Source organism: Catharus ustulatus, chromosome 8 (genome assembly GCF_009819885.2).
Source record: "Catharus ustulatus isolate bCatUst1 chromosome 8, bCatUst1.pri.v2, whole genome shotgun sequence".
In the NCBI taxonomy this organism is placed as follows: domain Eukaryota; kingdom Metazoa; phylum Chordata; class Aves; order Passeriformes; family Turdidae; genus Catharus; species Catharus ustulatus.
Window position 1 is genome coordinate 24,280,590 of NC_046228.1, and position 16,344 is coordinate 24,296,933.

Consider the following 16,344-nt stretch of genomic DNA (forward strand, 5'->3'; position numbering starts at 1 on the left):
ACACAGAGAGGTGCCATCAGGCAGGAGCAGATCAGCAGCCCCAGTTGTGGGTTGTATTTTGCCCGTTTGGATTTTTGGCCATGCGTTATTGCAAAACGTGTTCGGCATGTGTCGTTCTCTGACAGCTCACACCTTGTCACGAGATGCTCTCCTCTCACGGTGTCCATGGGTGACAAAAGAAGATATGGGAGAAATGGCAGTCAGCGTGCCAGTGGCAATTACCTGCTCATCTTGGTGTCAACTGAGAAAGTCAGGATAGAGTTGGTATATTTTAAGGTTTGTGTGAATTCTGTGTGTGTCAGCTGCCCTCCAGGTGGGATGACCGTGCTTCAGAGATGTTAAAGACCCCCCAAAACTGCAAAGCTGGTTTGAGGGTAAGCAACAGAAAGTAGTCATTGAAGGCCCAGTTGTGGGAAACCTGACTGTCAGTGGTTGGACTGAAAAGGCTTTTTTGGAAAGTCAGCATCTGGTGCAGTAGTTGGTAGATTTACAGTGTTTAAAACAGAGGTAGATGCTTTATGAAGGTAGTATTTTAGACACTTGGCCTTCTCAACAAGCGATGTGGAAAATCACCAGGAATGTGTAATTCCAGTTTGCACCCTCCTCCACAATATGTAAAGTGCCAATGCTCTAGGGATGCATGCTTCACTAAACCATCTGAATCTTCCCTTCCTCAAGGAATGAAGACATGTAAACAGAGTGTTAGATACATATACAATTGCTTTAGTGTCAACATAAACATATTTAAAACGCAGCAAATAATGCCACAAATCGTGTATAAATCACTTGTATTAATTTATTCTACAAAGGTCACTTGTTATTAAGCAATTTTTATTAGAATTAACTATCAATCTCTGTCTGACATGAAGTCTGTAACTTTTCCTAGAGACTGGGTGTCTGCCTAGTACTGAGATTAAGAGAAGCTTTTTAGACCTAACTACCAATGTAGTCCTTCAGCATGAGTGTTGTTTTACTGGTGGGTTCAGTACATTTGCCAGTAGCTAAGAAATCCTTCCTCATTGTCTGACTGCAGTTTTCTACATCACAGTAGCGAAACATTACTTTGAGAAGTAATTTCCCTCCATCTCTTCCTCTTTGCTCTGTGGCTTCCTCTGCTGTTTGGCCTTTAATGCTGACCAGTAGTATGTATAGGTTCATTAGCACTACTGTAAATTTAGTCAATACTCTTTTAGTGGGCTCCAGCTGAGCCCAAACTGACTGACTGCCCTCCAGGGTGCAGTGAGAGACTTAATTACCCTTGTACAGTTCAACAGGAACAATGTCATGGGCAGCATTTCGCTTTGGCTGAAGAGGTTGAAGCTTCTTTCTTTATTGGCTGCCATTTTCAAGTTTAAAGAAAAGGATTTCAGGATAATTCACAGCTCTGTATAATAACAGGGGAAAACCACTGCTCTTTGCAAATGAGAATTGGATTGGTCACGTTTCATTATGGTACTTACATGGATTTTCCTTTGATGGTGGGAATATTCCTTTGGGTAGTTTTAAGGACAGAAATGGAAGTTGAAAGAGCAGAGTAGAGGGACAAGTAATCCACGAGTTTCAGCATCTCCTACTGCTTGAAACCAAGGAAGTCTTTGTGTGATGGAGAAAGGGTGGGTATTGTACCCAATATGGCAAAGTCATACTCAGACATACAAGTAATTGGTGATGGGCCAGAACAAATTCTGGAGAATGCAAACCATGAGATTGCTTTGTATTTCTCGTGGGGTAACTAAGGTGAAACTGGAGGGATGAGGTTTAGACAGTTAGTGGATATTAAGCTATTTAAGTTCATGTTGTGCAAGACACATCTATCACTATTTCAGTGTTGCTATAATTTCTGTTATTAATAATGTTTGAAATTTAACACTAGGTTCTGTGTTGGATAATATGGTAGCCACATAGTTCAGTGTGCACAATGAATATTTCTCAACCAATCTGTAGCTGCTCTCTTTTTCTGGCTTTCTTGTGTGGTGCTGGAGGCTTTATTATTTGTCAACAGTATGGTTTCTTGAGGTCACCCATTTTAACTAATACAGTAAAAAATGAGTGATTTACTCTGTATTTATAATTAGGAGGAAGTGATTATATAGTCTTTGAGAACCTAGTATAGCCTTCCTCTGAACAAATGATCTGACTCTACCACTGAAAACTATGGAGGAATGATACATGAAATCCCTTCTGCATACTGTAAAGGAGAGAAAGGGGTAAGAGAGTGAAGTCATAATTATAACTTCTTAACAGCAGGCTGAAGCATTGCTTGCTCAAAGTTGGAGTGTGTTTACAAACTGTATGGCATATTTGCATTAGAAAAATCTTTAGTGACTCTGTGGTTTGATTCCTGCCTGTCATTACCCTTCTTATTTACTCATACACTTGCAAAATATTTGCCTTGCTCCTCAGGTTTTATTACCTGTCCACAGCACATCAGTGGGGAATAGAGTGGAATGTCTGCAGTGAGTCCTTTCACTGCTTATGTCATGGAGAGAGCTTCTTTGTAGTCACTGAAGTACATGAACACTCATATGTGCCATAAATATCCAAACAAATCACAGAGCAGACATCATCAGAAACAGTCAGAGAAGGAAGTAAAGTAGGAGGCATCATTCAGCAGGATAAAAGAGGAAATCTTAATAGCAGTCACAAATTCTGGGTTAGTCATCATTTGTCTCCATGCTGATGGAGGGACTTGCATTGCGTCACTTGCAAATATTAGTCACTGAAGCCATTGTCTGAGCCTCTGAGTGAGAGGGGCAAGATTCTAAGAGAGAATACTTTAAAGAAATGTGGGCTAGCAGGACTTAGTGATTGCAAGGTGCTCAGTATGTCCTTACTCACACACTGGTTTATATGGGTGCTGTCAGTGTACACATGACGTGTCAGTCATCTTATGAAAAATTACTATTTTACATTAATTTTCTCTAATTATTTGTTAGGGGAAATTATTTTTTTCTCTAATCTAAATTTTTTTTGTGTGATTTTATTGCTTGATTGAATATGGGTGTTTTGAAGCAGATAGGTCAGTTTAAACTCATGGCTATGTTCTAATATATTGCTGGTGTGCTGGCAGAGCATTGTTGAATTTGTTTGAAATTTCCTAGCTGTTTGTGAAACGTATTCACTGCTTCATTTACACAGTTGCTGCTACATTATTTGTTACTTGGACAGAGGCAGTTTTTATCACACATGTGCACTCTTTGTGCAGAGCAATTCCTGTTCTTAAATGGTTCACATTTGGCATTATAAAAAGGCTAAAGAATGAACATAGAGTTAGTCCTTGATTTTGGCTCACAGCAAAAAAGGAAGGAGTGGTCCAAGCCTGGAGCACTGTCTGGGGTCACAGGAGAGTAGGCAGGCTTTGAAGCACATTGATAGAGTGCATGTAGAGCCTGTATAGATTCTTTAGGCAAGTTAGCCCTGGGTAGAATTTGGGTGATAGCTGGTAGTCAAGACAAAAATGCAGTTCTTGATATGAAATAAAAATCATTGGTGTTTGAAAAAGAAAGAGCAATGTGTATCTGTTAAATGGTATTTATATATATATATATATATATATATATATATATATATATATATATATATATATATATATATATATATATATATATATATATATATATATATATATATATATATATATATATATATATATATATATGTATCCAGACAAGGAAAGATCACTTAAGTGTATGTGTATATATATGCAAATTGAAATCTAATTTACAAGTTAATAGTACAAGAATGAGCAAGTTTCAAGTGGAATGTATTTTATGGTCATAGGATTGATAGTTACTTTCTCAGAATTTCAGGTATTTCATTAATTACCCTAAGTGCGTACCTATCCTGGGCTCATTTTGAAATCACCAGTGCTTTTGTATGAACAGAACTGTAAGAAATGTTTGCTTGTATCTGTGGACAAAGCTAATGGAAAAACCCAATCCCCTCATCCACATATTTATCTGAAAGATGTGTTGTATATCTGCAGTTGATTTTCTAGAATGCTGATTAGCTAATACCATTTTTGGCATGCAGCTTATCCATCGTGTGGGAGAACACTATCTGAATTTCAATTTACTTTTCAAAATGATGTTGAACTGCTATTGCTTTAAAGGCTTTTCTGGCCATTTGGGGACCCACTGCAGACAGTGGAGCTGCAGTCTGGTCTCAAAATCTAATTGAATTGATAAAAAGCATCTGAAGCAGTGACTGTTGAAGAGTTTGAGATGAATTGCAAAAAAAAATACGTGCTTCTGAGTAACTTAGTGTCCTTGTTTGAAACTCTGTCCCCGAGTTGACTTGGATTTTCACTGCTAACAGACAGTTTTATGGTAAAAGCCCTGTGCTTCAATATAGTGAAGGAATTCATTTGTTCTGTGTGATTTGATATGATCACATTGCTGTTAAAGAAACTTCATACCTCTGAGAATACTAAGCTAATAGTGGAGGAGGAGTGGAGAGTTAAGGTAATGTCAAATGTTAATTCCTTTGTCACCACCAGCAATTTGCCACAGTTTAAACTTCCAAAATCTCACCCTCCTGACTGTTTGTTTTTGCAGTGATGGGTCTTTTCCTTATGATTCTGTTCCCTGGCAACAAAATACCAACCAGCCTCCAGGCTCTTTATCAGTGGTCACCACAGTATGGGGTGTGACTAACACCTCTCAAAGCCAGGTAAGCTTCGTTTTTATGCCTCCTCCCCTCTATATATGCATTTCTGCTAATGTTTGTAAAATTGAAGGTATTTTGGAAAATCCTCTTGGGACCAGTAGCAGTGTCTGTCTTCTTTGTTGTATATGATGCATTATTTTCCCAGTCATGTCCTCTTTGGTGGCATTGAATAAGAGGTGTCTGAGAGCTTGAGTCAGTCACTCCTTTGGCTGCATGCAAATGTCAGGCTTGGACTTACCTCATATTTTGCACATATTCAACACTAAAAACATGGGTTTGGGGTAATCCCAAGCCTCCTGGCAACTCAGATTGGATGTGAAGAGTTCTATTAAATGTTTTAGCTAGATTCACCAAGTGATAGTTATTGATTGTACCTGAGGTTGTGTTGCACTTGTGAGCTGGTGAAATTCAGTACCAAGTCTACTGCCACACTGAGTTGCTAAGTACCAATTTTAGGCTGTGTTTTTTCCAGTCTCTCCTCTTAGTGCTAACTTTGCAAAAATATTTCAATATGCATTGGAGCAGAAGCATGGGCTCTTGGCTCCCAGGTGAGAGCCATGCTTTCTGGATTTTCATTTGGTTCTATCCAGACTTAACTGTCTTTTTCTTCTGTGTTGTATATTGAATTATACTATACAAAAAGAAGCAGCTTTTATGAAGAAGTTACCAGTTATTTGTGATAGTGTGCACTCCTTGGGATGTGGCACAAATTAAGTGTGCAGACAGTCTGGCCTTTGCTTACACCATAGATGAAGAGCTCAAAGCACATCAGCATCTTTAATGAGTGCAAATGGTACATAAATCTAACCTGTCTTTTCTACTTCTTTCAAACCAAGTGATGTTAGACCCCGTACAAAATTTTCTGAGGATTTTTGTGTTATTATTTTAATTTTGGTGAGAGGATTGAAAACAAAATTGTAATGGAATGAGCCATTTGAAAAAGAAATTATTCAGAGGCCAAGTCATATAGGGCACTCACAGGGCAGTTATGTAAGCACTGGTTATGGCAAAATCTTTTTTCAATAAAACAAGAAGAGGAAACAGTTACAGAATCTATAGCATGTTTTATTATTGTTGATTTCTTTAACACCTTAAAAGAAAAGGTGTCCCATCTGGGAGAGAAATACCTGGGTAAGCATGTTGGTCTATATATTGGCCAGAAAATGACAATATAGTTTCTTTTACACTTAAAAAAGCAAAAGAAATGATAAAAAAAATACTCAGAGTTTTGCTCTATCATAACAGTACTGTAATGTTACTTGAACTCTTCATGGTACTTCAGAGGAATGTGCAGTAGAAGGAAAAAATCCTTTGCATGAAGAAAGAAAATGCTTCTTTAGAGTCACTGCAAGGGAGCAGTGGAACTCTGGAACATGAAGCTTGCTGATAGCTGTTCAGAGCAGATTGAAATGAATGTCAGGATTTTGTGTAAGCCTTCGTGCTCTTCAAGGGAAAGGAATGAGCTAGGCTCACCAATTCCTTTTCTCAAATGCCTAAAGCTGTTGAAGCTTTAGTCTTCTGCAAAAATCATGACCACTGAGTTTCATCCCAAGTAGGAGACTTTTTGGGAAATCTTATGCAGGTGATCCATGAATAGACACACTTGCCTCTCCATGGAAATTATAGCAATTTGGGGAAAAAAATCCTTTCAATAAGCAAAGCAAGTCCTTTTATACAGAGAACAGAGGACTCTTAGAAGAAGCAATAAAAACAATCAGTGGACTTTTGTACACTATTTAGAGAGTCAAGAATATGTTAAACTACTGAAATATGTTCTTTCACATATTACATGTTTTAGTTTTTCTATGTGTAGTACCCTTTGCATTGTGCCAGTGTGACCAACTACTTCTAAGTTACTTCAAAGTCCTGCATCAAACAAACCAACCAACCAACTAAACAGAAAAGCTCTCAACCCCTCAACCTTCCCCCCCAAAAAAGCTATGTCCTTTCTTGTAATCAGATGAATGGTTATGGCATGGTTGTAGCAGGTCTTTCTCATAAACTTTTTTTTATAAGCATAATTATTTGGGTTCCATCTAGTTGAAAATCTCCTGTTTGTTTGGAAATGGCAAAAGGAGAAATCACCAGGAATGTGCACCTAGACATCAATGAGGTCTGTGCTCATTAGAGTTCAGAGTACAGGTGGTTATGTTTTAATTTAACGACCGCAGCAAATCAACTTAATTTGCCTAAAGTAGTTCAAGATACAGTCCCTTACTCTCATGTTTCTTCTTGCAGGTGCTGGGAAATCCAATGGCAAATGCTAACAACCCTATGAACCCAGCAGGAAATCCCATGGCTTCTGGGATGACAACTAGCAACCCTGGAATCAATTCCCCTCAGTTTGCTGGACAGCAGCAGCAATTTTCAGCCAAGGCAGGCTCCACTCAGCCGTACATACAGCAGGGCATGTATGGGCGACCCAATTATCCTGGAAGTGGAGGTTTTGGTGGCAGGTAAGATTTACTTCTCTGGGTGGAAAATGGATGTAAATACTTGATGAAGCTTGTTGTAGTGACCTGGCAGAAGCTTATTTTAATTATATAAAGTCTCAGTAGCTATTTTTTGCTGGTTAACTGAAGCACATACTGCTTTTATAGCTTTGGAAATCAGCTACCCAAACTGCAAAGAAATTCATCACGGTAAATGGAAATGGCTTAGGTCAATCAATTAGCTCTAATAAACCCCCAAAATAAAGTTTTAATTAAGAGAGATTGTTAAACAGACCACAGGCTTAGGAATGATTAACATTTAATAAGGCCAGGATGTGAAAGGTATTGATGGTATAATTTCTACATGCATATGCAGGAGTAAGCTTGAGTATTGGGCAAAATAGTTTCCTATGCAACAGAATACTTCTGCCAAAGACTTACTCCACAGCAGGAATTTGAAAAGAATTGGGAATTAAGATGTTTGTTTAAAAAGATGGTCACGGTGTGTATTTATTTTGGAGAAATAAATGGTGCAGTAATCATATAATCCAAAACTAATAGCCTAGCATTAGTTACAGGTTGACATTCTGTGTCTATACTTTGTAAACAGGGATGGTGAGGGCACTTAACTGAAACCACTATTTATGGTCCCAGTGCAAAGGCTGCTGAAGAGGCTGCTGCTGTTAGCATAGGCAGTCTAGTGTGAAGGATATCAGCTTGGGACTCAGAGAGAGAGTTTATCTCTTTCTTCATCTCTGCCACTGATCTATTGAGTGACCTTGAACAAGCCAAAAAGTTTCTTCAGCTTTGTATTAACATCTCTAAAATGGGCACAGTATATTGGCCCATATTTAGAAAGATAATTGATAACTTGAAGTGGGAAAGGTGTGGTTTGGTTTATCTTAGGATCAGTAGAGGAGATGGGTAGGAACTGCAGAACACACTGTCTGGAGTTGATGGCATTGGGTCTCTCCTGGCCTTTCTGCTAAGGTTCAGGGAGAAATACTTTTATGATGTCTAGAACACTTGCCATAATTCACCACTGAGGCAGATTAATGTTCTGTCTTGGAGGAAGTTCGCTGTTCCCACTCCTGTGTGTTTGCCCCTACACTACTGAGGAGCAGAGCATTTTTTTTCAGGAGTTCAGTTCTACTTTTCAGGAAGCTGCAGAGAAGTTCACTGTCCCCAAAATGACTGCTGGCAATGCCTTGCAATCGCAGTGGCAGCCCTATGACTCTTGCACCTGGGCAGCAGGTGTAACCTGTAGATCCAGCCCTTATCTCCTGTACACACCTAATTACCTGGCCTGCTGGTTTTCATTAGTCATTGATACATGCTTTTGGAATAGTTCCAGGTGAGGATCACACCAACATTCAAAACAAAATCCACCAGGCACATCCTAATTCTCTCCTCCTTTCTCTTCTTCCCTGTTAGTTACCCTGGAGGCCCAAATACCCCTGCAGGAATGGGGATTCCCCCCCACACGAGGCCACCAGCTGATTTCACCCAGCCAGCTGCAGCTGCTGCCGCTGCTGCAGTTGCAGCTGCAGCTGCTACAGCAACAGCCACAGCTACAGCCACTGTGGCAGCCCTTCAGGAAACACAGAATAAGGACATGAACCAGTATGGACCGGTAAGAGAGTAACCTTTATGTCTTCATACCTGCCTGATCTGGACCATTACAGAGAATTGGCTGTCCTTCTCACTGTGTGTTTGTTAGGGTGCCTACTGTATTTTTTGTATTTTTTTTTTTATTGGTGCATGAGCATGGTTAGAAATGCTTATGAGAAACTACTGGAATGTGTGTATGTAGGTATGAGTCAGTCTCCATGTTTTTCTCAATAAAACTTGCCTAACTGTATTTTGTAGTTCAAGGGTTGCCTCTTAAAAAACATTGAAGATTTCTCAGTTGCAGCTGCATCTGACATGATACATTATTGCTGCATTTGCCAGCCCTCTGAATTTGAGTACCTAGTGAAATGTTCTTGAATCTTGCAATAGGTTTTGTAGCTCTTGGACATTTGTTTATTTTGCTAACTGCCGTTTGTTGTTTGGGTTATCTTCCTCCAAACAGGGAAACAACAATAGAAGAGAGATTTGGTTTTTAATAGTGTTGTATATATGGGCAGTTATGTGAGACATGCATTTCCAGTGATCCATAACTTCTAGTGTGTCATGACTGCATGGAATAATTTTTTTGTTAAAATAAGCAAGGGCTTGATCAATGCAGGTTTTTCCTCCTTACCTTTTTTACTTCTCTGAATTCTGAAGTATTAGAGTCCATATGCCAGGTGATGAAAAGCACAGGGTCTTAGAAACTGTAGTGTTGTGCTCTATTTGCGCAGCCAGTATCCTAACCTTACAATACCAGCCAATTGAAACAATTTAATTTCTCACCTTAGACTTACATCTGTCTTCCACTCTTAAGCCTTTTAAAATTCCAATTTGGATTTTTGTTATAAATAACTTCACTGCCCATCAAATGTTAGAGAACGTTGAAGGAAAATGCGACATAAATCCTTCCCTTCTTCCCTTCCCCAAAAGCATGTTCAGCTCCCTCTTCCCATTTTATAAATGCATGTCGCATTTTATTCTTTTTTTTTTTTTCTTCTTCTTCCGTTGAAGGTTTGTTCCTCTTTCCAGATGGGTCCAACTCAGGCTTACAACAACCAGTTCATGAACCAGCCTGGTCCTCGTGGTCCTGCTTCTATGCCAGGCAACATGAACCCAGCAAGCATGGGAGCAGGAATGACACCTTCCAGCATGAGCGGGCCACCCATGGGCATGAACCAGCCTCGGCCTCCTGGGATGAGCCCCTTCAGCACCCATGGGCAGAGGATGCCTCAGCAGGCCTATCCAGGCCCACGGCCCCAGTCCTTGCCTATACAGGGCATAAAGAGACCATACCCAGGAGAGGTAATAAAATAAATGATCTTCCGTGTGCACTGTTCCTTTGACTGCAAGTTGCAGCATACTGGGTAATGTGTGGTGCACATCCCTTTAAGATAGGTACACCTTTGTTACAGCCTTGGTAGGACTGCAGCCATTAAAATATTAACAGGAACAGCTCTTCCTTTTTAGCTTCTAAAATATTTAGGTTGACCCTTGCTATGTTAGTCCATACGATGGTCATTAAGTCCAAGAAAGGCCCCAAACCAGAATATCATTCTAAGAATTCTCATGGTGACTTCACTGACTTCATAGATCTTAAGCAGCCTTCTGTCACAAGAGTGGAGTTTTTACATGTGGCAACTCAGAAGAGACGCTGAGGGTGAAATACTTCATTTTAGCCCACTAGGTATCTGATCTGTGTTTTCTTGGATGGTTCTACTTTTGTAGTGAAATACAGGACAGACATTGTACTGTAACACCAGCAGTAATAGCAGTCATTTTTTAGAGAACTTTTCAAACTTTCTGAGTGTTGATTTTCATAGTCATTAAGATGAATATAAATAATGTTGAACTCAAATCCCTCTCTGTCAGCATTTATCTAGTACCAGCTTATGTAGAGTGTGATAGGGTCCCATGGTGCTGTAGGAGAATCTGAATGGCCTTATAGGCAAAGTTACCTTGCCATTGACTTGTATTATGACAGGGCAAAACATGTAGGGTCTAATTTTTAGGGAAATTTAGACCACCAAAGATGGAGACAAATGAACTTTTGGAATTAAAAAGCACCAATGTGTTTTACTCTTCAAGTTAGTATGAATTGGGCAGTAAAGGCTTTTTAGAATTCCAGCAACTCCCAGCACCTAAATATTTTTACAAATCTAGCCATCACTTGGTAGAGTTAATTTCCTGGTGAAATTCTGTATTCAACTGAAACTTCAACAACAGGTGTAGAGCTCTGAGTATTGTGATACTGCCCTGACAATAATTATGGTTGTAAGAGTTTATAGAAGATGCACAGCAAAGCAGACCATGGCATGCAGAAAATGCAGAAAACATTTCTGCCTGAGCTACATTTCTTTCCTGCTCTGCAAACTATTTTTTTTCTAAATAAAAACTAATCAGAAATAAAAAAGGTATGTGCTTTTGCAGGAGTTGCTTCTCTTAGAAGGCTTTTTATTCTGTAAATACTGACACTTACTTACAAGTAAGTTAAGAAAACAAAAAATGTGGCTTGTTCACATGAGTTTTCAGATTTCATATTTTAAGCGTGACTAAATCTCTTTGCTGCTTCAGAAGCAGGTTTTTCATTGTCAGTGAGTATGTTCATGTTTCCAACAAGTCAGTTCTGAACAGTGCCATAAATGTTGCATGTTCGTTGAGCTGGAATTTTGGAGATGGTATTTGCCTATTGTTTATTGAAGGGCTCATTTATGGAAATGTCTTATCAATAAATTGATTTTTCAGATTGACATTCTACTGCCTTTAGAGTTACAATTTTCATTACTTCAATTCCAAAACCACAGCACAGTCTTGGCTAGCACTAGCAGGGTGCTTGTGACTAGTAAGAACTTCTCTTTAGCTGTTAAAGTATTGCTGAACACTCTAGCAAGAGGCCAGCAGAACAGTTGAGTTGAAAAGGCAGGCATGGACAGCACAGCTTCTATGCTCCTGCCCCTTCCAGGGTTTTTTTAAAATGTATTTATTTATTTAACTTTTTTTTTATGCTTCCATTCTACATCTGGAAAGGGAGCCCCAGGCTTGGGTGTGGTAGCACTTGCAGAAACACAGAGTTTTTGTGAACATTACATCTGTTTATAATTCTGTAGTTCTTCAAGCACAGTGCCCTCTGACTGTGTTACAAGGCTGAGTGCCTGTGTCTTACCCCACTTTGGTTTGCAAGATTTTTACGCTTTTAAGAAGTATTCATCTGAAGGGTTTTTGTGTGTTTTGATTGTGCTACTGAATGTATGCTAATAATCCATACAAGAAAGCTGTTTGCATAAAACGTGGCTTTGTCTTCTTGTATCCCTGTCCTGAAACAGCCGAATTATGGAAACCAGCAGTATGGACCAAATAGCCAGTTTCCAAACCAGCCTGGTCAGTACCCCACTCCCAACCCTCCAAGACCCCTTACATCTCCCAGCTATCCTGGACAGAGGATGCCAAGCCAGCAAAACACAGGGCAGTACCCTCCTCCAACAGTCAACATGGGGCAGTATTACAAGGTAGGAATTGTGACATTATCTTGTTCCCTTCTGGTGGCCATTTATCAATGAAATCACATTAATGGTTTCACAGATACTGCTTTTATGTAGTAAAAGGAAAGAGAGAAAAAAACAGTTGAGTTTTTAGTGGTGTTTTGGGTATCACAGAATCAAGTCAATCAGCCAAGTTGCATTGCAGCTTCAGAGCAGTTCATAAAGAAAATTGAATGTTGCTGCAGCTCATTAGAGGCTTTTACAAGTAAATGTTGGGTTTGCTTTAAAAATAGCTTGTAAAAAGAAGTACCTAATGGGATTCAGGTGTACTGTTTTCACCTATTCATGGTCCCCTGCAAGAATGCAACTATGGAAATTTGTAATAAACACATTCCACATTGCAGCATTCCAGTTTTGGACCTAGAGTGGTCACTGTTGGATTAAGCTAGGCCAAACTTGAAAGGTGTTCCAGCTGTAGGTTTCATCTTTGAACTCAAGTTTCTGTGACTTTTTCTGAGTGCTTCGTCCTTTTTTGAGTCTTTTCTCTCTGTGTTGCTTGTTTTGGGCAAGACCTAGGGTTGTTAAAATGATGCCTAAAACCTGTTTGTGGGTACATCCTGAGCACTTTGTATTCTCCAAACTGGGGTTGCCCTGAGGGCCTGCCGAGGTTTACCACCTTTGAAATGTGCACAAAAGTGATGTATTGCACACAGGTACTCCAGTAAGTATAAAAATGTGGAGGACCATTGATCTTCTGACCTGCTTAAAGCATTAGCTGTTGAAGTATCAGGACTACATTCTGAATTTAAATGTAGTCTGAAAGAATCTAAGTTGCACATTGAATTGGAATAATTTGGTGTGGTTCACACAGAAAACACCACAAAAAAAAAAAAAGGAAAAGCAAAACCCTTTTCTTTAGACCATCTGTTCTGTGTGCAACTATGCTGTCTGCTGTGGTACCCAAAGGAATGCCTGTTGGATCATGGCAGCTTCACTGTCAGGAAGCACATGAGAAACAGACAGATCCTCTATATAATAATAATAGTACATCACTTTTGCTAAAGTAACTGCTGAAGATCTCTGTCAAGTTTTTAAGTGACAGATTTTTAAATACATTTGATATACATTGATTTTAGATGAGGTTTAAATTTTTAGTTTGGCAGATACTTCTGACAGGGAATTTGTTTCTTTACAGTGTATCCCCAATATTGTATTCAAGTATTGACTGCTCTGGAAACAGTTAGAAATAAAGAGATCTTGTTTAAAAGGCAGATTATCCTGGTTAGGGGGAAAATTCCACAGACAAAACCTGAACCATTGAATTGTAGTGATTGTGCAGATAGTAACTGTATGTATAAAAGATAAAACCCAAAGATGTCTGGCAACTTAAATGTTTAAGATTTGAGAAGGCACCCCTCTTCTTATGTACTCTCAAGTATCTTAGGTTAGTAAAGCAGCAGATTTGAAGTCACAGTGCTTGGGCTGTCTCTGAAGGTTTTCGTCTTCCGACACTCTCCTGTGTTTCTGCTTATGGTTCATGAGCCATGAGTTGCAGTTGCAGTTTTGTTTAATGTCAGCTTCCTTCACATCAGGCTTATTGGCTTATTCCATTGACTGCAACCACCCCCTTAATTATAAGAAACTAAACTAAAGGAGTTTTAAGGTATAGCTGCTATTCATACTTTACTGTCCTTTTTCTGTCAGTTCATCTTAGCTAGCAGCAAACTAGGAACAGAATCAAATTGTAGGTGCACAGAATAAAAAACATCCCCTGACCCCAGAGCTTAATTCTGAGTAGAGTAGTTACACAAGGGTGGAAAGGATAGATGGAAGTAAAAAGGACACAGACTGCTAATTGTGTGTCTTTGGATTTTGTTTTTGTGTAGGTTTCTGTGCACTGGGGCTATTTTGGGAGAAAGGCAGAGAGATACAAAGTGGGGGCTGTGGTGCAGTGGAAAAACTGAAACAAATGGCTGGTTGGTTTTGGAAAGAGAGCATTCAGAGGAACACAGTAAACCTTTTAGCAGCCTTGCTTTGTATCTGGTCACTGCCTGAGTTAAACTGGCTGCTCTGCTGGTTTCAGTTCCTGCTTTGCTCTCCTGGTGTGCCTCTTCCCTGAGGGCCTCATGGGAAATCCTGTGGTTACTTCTCCAGAAATAGGGGCCTCTCTCCCTTGTCTGTTGTCTTTGGTATTTATTAACAGTGCTGTTCACAAGGCTTATTGTTCTTATTTCAAGACTGCAATAACAATCTGATGTTATTTATTTTCTAGCCATCAAGGCCTGTACCTGTGGCAAATTACCCTCATTCACCTGTTCCAGGAAACCCCACGCCACCCATGACACCAGGGAGCAATATTCCTCCATACCTGTCACCTAACCAGGATGTCAAACCACCATTCCCACCTGACATTAAACCAAATATCAATGCTTTACCACCACCTCCAAGTGAGTAGCAAGCAGAATGCCCCCACAGTCATTTATTGTTCCTCTGTTCTCTGCCACATACATTTCAGAGTCTGGAAAGTAGCTCTGATTGCTGCTCTGGGAGAGGCTGGAGTTGTTAAGTTGTAATAGGTGGCATGCACAGTGTAGGGTCACTTGAGGCAATGGACAGAAAAGAGAAAGACTACTATGCTCTTCTGAAATAAAATATCAGAAAAGTTCTTCCAGGTTAAACTTGTAATGATTTTACTCCAGAATTATTCCTTTGATATGCTTCCTGAGGAGAAAACACTTGATTTTGGGTTGTTGTTTTGGGCTGTTTTGTTCAAGGGCAAAGCCATTCATTGAACAGCACTGCAGAGTAGGATAAAATGTGAATATTTATAGCAGTGTCTCTATTGTGATCCATACAGGGTTCTTAGGAATATTCAGTACTGTGCCAGAAATTGATATATGTTCCTTTCAAAGCCACTCAGCGTCACAGCTACACTTGGCTGGGAACAGGGCAGGAATAACAAGATCTCTCTGACTGGATACTAGCATAAGATGTTAGAGGTTTTGAAGTGACTGATGAACAATAGGAGCTATCATTTACTAGGGAGCTGAGAGAACCTTATGTTTTCTGTAAAATAACTGCTGCTGCATTAGCACTTTGCAGCTCTGTTTGGAGTTCAGGATAGCTGAAAAATCAAGTAGAAGATGGGCTGCAGTATTATTTGGGCAAGAACACAGGATTTAAAACCATTTGGACTTCATAGATCAGCTGTAAGTTACCTCAAAATCTCCTTTACGGGCTCAGATAGTAATTGAATACCAGTGTCTTTGGACATCACATAGTTTCAGCTGATGAAACTGTTGAAACTAATTGGGTAATGTTGATCCCTGTTCAAAGCAGGGAAAACAAACGTTATCACAGTTTGACATTATTAAGAGATTTGTTTTCAGTCTTCTGCCAACAGAGTAAGCTTGGACACAGAACCTCTCCTGTAATAAAAACCACGAATTCTTGCCATGCCTGGTTGCTGTTGATGGCTGGAATGCTGTGGCCCTAATGTGAAGTGTGTGACAATAGAAGACTGCTGTGCCCTTGCTATCATTTTGAGCCTTGTCACTTGTATCAGTTAGATGATAGAGTTACTTTTGATTGTATTTTTTGTGTGTATGAGCCTGAGTTAGACCCAGTAGCAGATCACTGTGCAATTTGTTACTATTCTGTATAAATATGAACATTATTGTTGCACTGCAGATGCTAAAGGGAAAGTTCACGCTTTCTCTCCCTCTTCGATCCCAGCCAACCACAACGACGAGCTGCGCCTGACGTTCCCTGTGCGGGACGGGGTTGTCCTGGAGCCCTTCCGGCTGGAGCACAACCTGGCCGTCAGCAACCACGTCTTTCACCTGCGCCCAACCGTGCACCAGACGCTCATGTGGAGGTAAGCTCAGCCTTGCTGCGAGGCAGGGAGGAGTGGCACTGCACTGCGTTTAGATTTGCCAGGAATTTCACTTCAAAAGTTGTAGCCTGGATAAGGAGGAATGTCCCTTCAACTCGCAGGTACTCTCACCTGTCATTTTCTAGAGACAACACGTCCTAAAATGCTTCACAATACGTATTGCATGTCCTTGCTGCTAGCTCATACCATGCAGGGTCTGAAAAGTCACTGCAACCATTTCATCCTTTCTGCTCTGGGTGGAACAGGAGTGGGGTTTTCC

The 16,344-nt window shown here is 39.9% G+C and overlaps 1 protein-coding gene across 7 annotated transcripts in view; it reads left to right on the top strand.

The window, feature by feature from the left end:
• ZMIZ1 (zinc finger MIZ-type containing 1) overlaps positions 1-16,344 on the top strand; it is a 340,131-nt gene that overhangs the window by 299,335 nt on the left and 24,452 nt on the right. For 6 of the 7 annotated variants that reach the window (XM_033066444.2, XM_033066443.1, XM_033066447.2 and 3 more), the window contains 7 exons: positions 4,557-4,671; positions 6,907-7,124; positions 8,535-8,733; positions 9,726-10,016; positions 12,035-12,217; positions 14,463-14,637; positions 15,926-16,067. In XM_033066444.2, coding sequence (XP_032922335.1) covers positions 4,557-4,671; positions 6,907-7,124; positions 8,535-8,733; positions 9,726-10,016; positions 12,035-12,217; positions 14,463-14,637; positions 15,926-16,067 — 1,323 coding nt within the window. The remainder of the gene's footprint in view (positions 1-4,556; positions 4,672-6,906; positions 7,125-8,534; positions 8,734-9,725; positions 10,017-12,034; positions 12,218-14,462; positions 14,638-15,925; positions 16,068-16,344) is intronic. The other variant, XM_033066446.2, reaches the window with a different exon arrangement.